Genomic DNA, 3,867 nt, shown 5'->3' on the forward strand with positions numbered 1-3,867 from the left:
TACATTTACCCCTTACCTAACACTACAGGCAATTTAGTTTGGCCAATTAACCTGACCTGCACATCTTTGGACTGTGGGAGGAAACCGGAGCACCCGGAGGAAACCCACGCAGACACGGGGAGAACGTGCAAACTCCACACAGACAGTCGCCTGAGGCGGGAATTGAACCCGGGTCTCTGACGCTGTGAGGCAGCAGTGCTAACCACTGTGCCACCGTGCTGCCCACAAATGTGAGGTGATGCATTTTGGAAGGTCAGGTACAGGTGAATGATAGACCCCTTAGAGTATTGATATGCAGAGGGATCTGGGTGTGCAGGTCCACAGGTCACTGCAGGTGGCAGCGCAGGGAGATAAGGGCCTGTGGCATGTTTACCTTCATTGGAAGGGGCATTGAGTATAAGGATAGACAAGTTATGCTGCAGTTTTATAGCAATTTAGTTGGGCCACACATGGAATACTGTGTCCAGTTCTGGTCACCCCACTACCAGGAGGATGTGGAGGCTTTGGAGAGGGGACAGAAAAGGTTTACCAGGATGTTGCCTGGTCTGGGGGATCTTAACTATGAAGAAAGGTTAGATAGACTGGGTTTGTCCTTCTGGAACGCAGGGGGTTGAGGGTGACCTGATAGAAGTTTATACGATTGTGAATGGCAGGGATAGAGTGGGAAATATGAGGCTTTTCCCCAGGGTGGAGGGGTCAGTTACCAGGGGACACAGGTTTAAGGTGTGGTGGGGGGGGGAGATGTTTAAAAGAGATGTGCGAGGGAGGTGTTTCACCCAAAGGGTGGGGAGTGCCTGGGACGTGCTGCTAGAGGAGGGGGGTGGAAGCAGATACAACAGCAGCATTCAAGAAACACCTGGACAGATACAGGAATAGGAGGGGAATAGAGGGGTATGGATCCTGTAAGGGAAGGGCAAAATGTGTCAGCACAGGCTTGGAGGGCCGAAGGGCCTGTTCCTGTGCTGGAGTGCCCTTTGGTCTTGTATGGTCTCTGCAGGAGTATTCTGTAAATCTCATTCAGATCATTCCTCATCTTCCTCGGCTCACAGCACATTCTCCGTGTTGGAGAGAATCACCTTGTCCTTGTGTTTTGGGATGCACTTGATTCTGTGTTCAGAGTTTTAATGGTGAGGGGTGATCTGGAATAACATTCACTTCCCTCTCTGCTTGGTGCCTTGGTTCAGGTATTTTTACACCAGGAAGCTGTATATTAAGCTATTGTCCGTCAAGTGCCTCCACAACATGGCGTCCAATTACGGTGTGACTGCGATTCGTGATTACTGCGACAAACTGTTCTACAAACTGCTGCCCCAGGACCCTTCCTTCAAACACCAGCTGGAGCTGTACCAGTACGCTGGGCTGGTGAACGATCTCTACCTGCAGGCAATCTGCCTGCAGTACTTTGCTTGGCACTGTGAGGCCTTCAGTAGGTCTGACGTGTGGAACCAAATGTCTGCAGCTGAGCTGGACGCACTGCTGCAGAGATCTGACCTGGTTATTCAGGATGAGTTCACCCTGTTCCAGGCTGTCGAGGCCTGGATAGTTTCTAATGAACAGACAGCGTTAACTGACCAGTTAATGGGGAATATTCGGTTCCATATGATGACCCCAGAAATATTGATTTCCATCCCCATTAACTCAAGCCTCTACCAGCTTTCCCAAAATACCTTCATCCCAAAACTCCTGCAAGCATTTGAATTCCATTCTGTTCCTGTGCAAAAGTTAAAATATTACAGAAATATCTCGGATCCTCAGTACCATCCCAGAACCTACACTTCATCAGATTGGAGCACCATTCTGCCCATCACCTCCTCTCATGAAACCTCGCGCAAGTCTCTCTTTGTGAGTCAAGCTCCGTACTTCGGGAGGAGTGCGTGGTACGATCATAGCTACAATCCCAATTACTCCTCCCCCAGCTCCATCTTTCAGACACCTGAGCACATGAGCCAGCTGTACAGCTCCCGGAAGCTCTCCTGGTCAGCTTGGTATCACAAGAGTGCTCTGAGGTGTCGAAACAGTAATGTCATCTGTCCCTACGACACTTACCCAGTGGCTGCACTAACCACTGCCTCCTACAGCATTCCAGCATCCATTACATACCACAACAGAGTGCTCTTACTCTGTGATGATCACCGCATTGCCTTTGTTCAGGATATGAAGAACTCCACAGCGGTAATCCCCTCACTCAATACTACCGGCCTTTTCCTATTCCCTTGTAACACAGGAGTGACTTCCATTAGCTTTGTGGTCAGGCCAATTTATATCTGACACTTCTGGGCCACCCAGATGTACCATTCCATTGGTCAGACCCTCCGGAGATCGACCTGCACACAACATTCCTCTGTTCTCATGAGAAATTCTCCTGATTCTGCCCAGAATGGACCCACATTTATTTCCGTTAATGTCTGACCTGTGGAGAGAAGCTGTCACAGGTGGTTTTAGAGGGTTTCTTTGTAAGTTTACACTCAAACTATTCTTGCTTCCTTAGTCTATCTTTGCTGTGTTGGAAAATCCTCCCAGTCCTCAGGTTCACAGCCACTTCTGGTAAATTTATTGGCAGTTTCTTTAATCCTTCGAGAGTCCTTATCTCCGTTTTTCAGGTGTAGTTGGTTGTTGTTCTTTGAGGTTGACAGCCCTGAATGAAGGTGGACTTGCTGTAAACTGTAATTGTTTTCAAAGAGTGTCCACTTCCAATGTACCATCGTATCTTCGAGTAAATTGGTCCAATCCATTAACCCTCTCCATTATTTAAAAATTGCCATACCTCCGGTCACTGGCCCCAAAGTGCTCCCCCACTGTCACCTCCATCACCTGTCCTGCCCTGTTTCCCAAGCCGAAGGTCGGCTGATGCCCTTCCCCAGTGGGACCCTCTATACTCTAGAATACAGAACATGGAAGGTTTAAATGGAGGGGTGATGGATATAGGACAGATGTCAGAGGTAGTTTCTTTACCCAGAGAGTAGTAGGGGTGTGGAATCCCCTGCTGTAACAGTAGACTCGCCAACTTTAAGGGCATTTAAATGGGCATTGGATAAACATATGGATGAGAATGGGATAGTTCAAAGTTTGTGAGAAAATTTGTAGTTTGGGTGCTCGTTGTTGTGGTTCTGTTCTCCGAGCTGGGAATTTGTGTTGCAGATGTTTCGTCCCCTGGCTAGGCGACATCATCAGTGCTTGGGAGCCTCCTGCGAAGCGCTTCTTTGATGTTTCCTCCGGTGTTTATAGTGGTCTGTCCCTGCCGCTTCCGGTTGTCAGTTTCAGCTGTCCGCTGTAATGGTTGGTATATTGGGTCCAGGTCGATGTGTTTGTTGATGGAGTTTGTGGATGAATGCCATGCCTCTAGGAATTCCCTGGCTGTTCTCTGTCTGGCTTGCCCTATGATAGTAGTGTTGTCCCAGTCGAATTCATGTTGCTTGTTGTCTGCGTGTGTAGCTACTAAGGATAGCTGGTCGTGTCGTTTCGTGGCTAGACAACAACTCACCAGAACGAAGGACCAGATACCCAACATGAGCAAAACTAATGTAGTGTACAAAATACCATGCAAGGACTGCACAAAACACTACATAGGACAAACAGGAAGACAGCTAACAATCCGCATACATGAACATCAACTAGCCACGAAACGACACGACCAGCTATCCTTAGTAGCCACACACGCAGACAACAAGCAACATGAATTCGACTGGGACAACACTACTATCATAAACAGACCCTTTAGTCCAACCGTCCAAGCCGACCAGATATCCCAACCCAATCTAGCCCCACCTCCCAGCACCCGGCCCATGTCCCTCCAAACTCTTCCTATTCATATACCCATCCAAATGCCTCTTAAATGTTGCAATTGTACCAGCCTCCACCACATTCCAT

The 3,867-nt window shown here is 48.5% G+C and overlaps 1 protein-coding gene across 1 annotated transcript in view; it reads left to right on the forward strand.

Moving 5' to 3' along the window:
• LOC122547924 (galectin-3-binding protein-like) overlaps nucleotides 1-2,969 on the forward strand; it is a 9,699-nt gene extending 6,730 nt beyond the window's left edge. Inside the window, exon 2 of the mRNA XM_043686482.1 lies at nucleotides 1,185-2,969. Within this exon, the coding sequence (XP_043542417.1) occupies nucleotides 1,185-2,268 (1,084 nt within the window). The 3' untranslated portion in view covers nucleotides 2,269-2,969. The remainder of the gene's footprint in view (nucleotides 1-1,184) is intronic.
• Nucleotides 2,970-3,867: the final 898 nt, after the last annotated feature.

This window comes from Chiloscyllium plagiosum, unplaced genomic scaffold (genome assembly GCF_004010195.1).
Source record: "Chiloscyllium plagiosum isolate BGI_BamShark_2017 unplaced genomic scaffold, ASM401019v2 scaf_2479, whole genome shotgun sequence".
NCBI classification, from domain to species: domain Eukaryota; kingdom Metazoa; phylum Chordata; class Chondrichthyes; order Orectolobiformes; family Hemiscylliidae; genus Chiloscyllium; species Chiloscyllium plagiosum.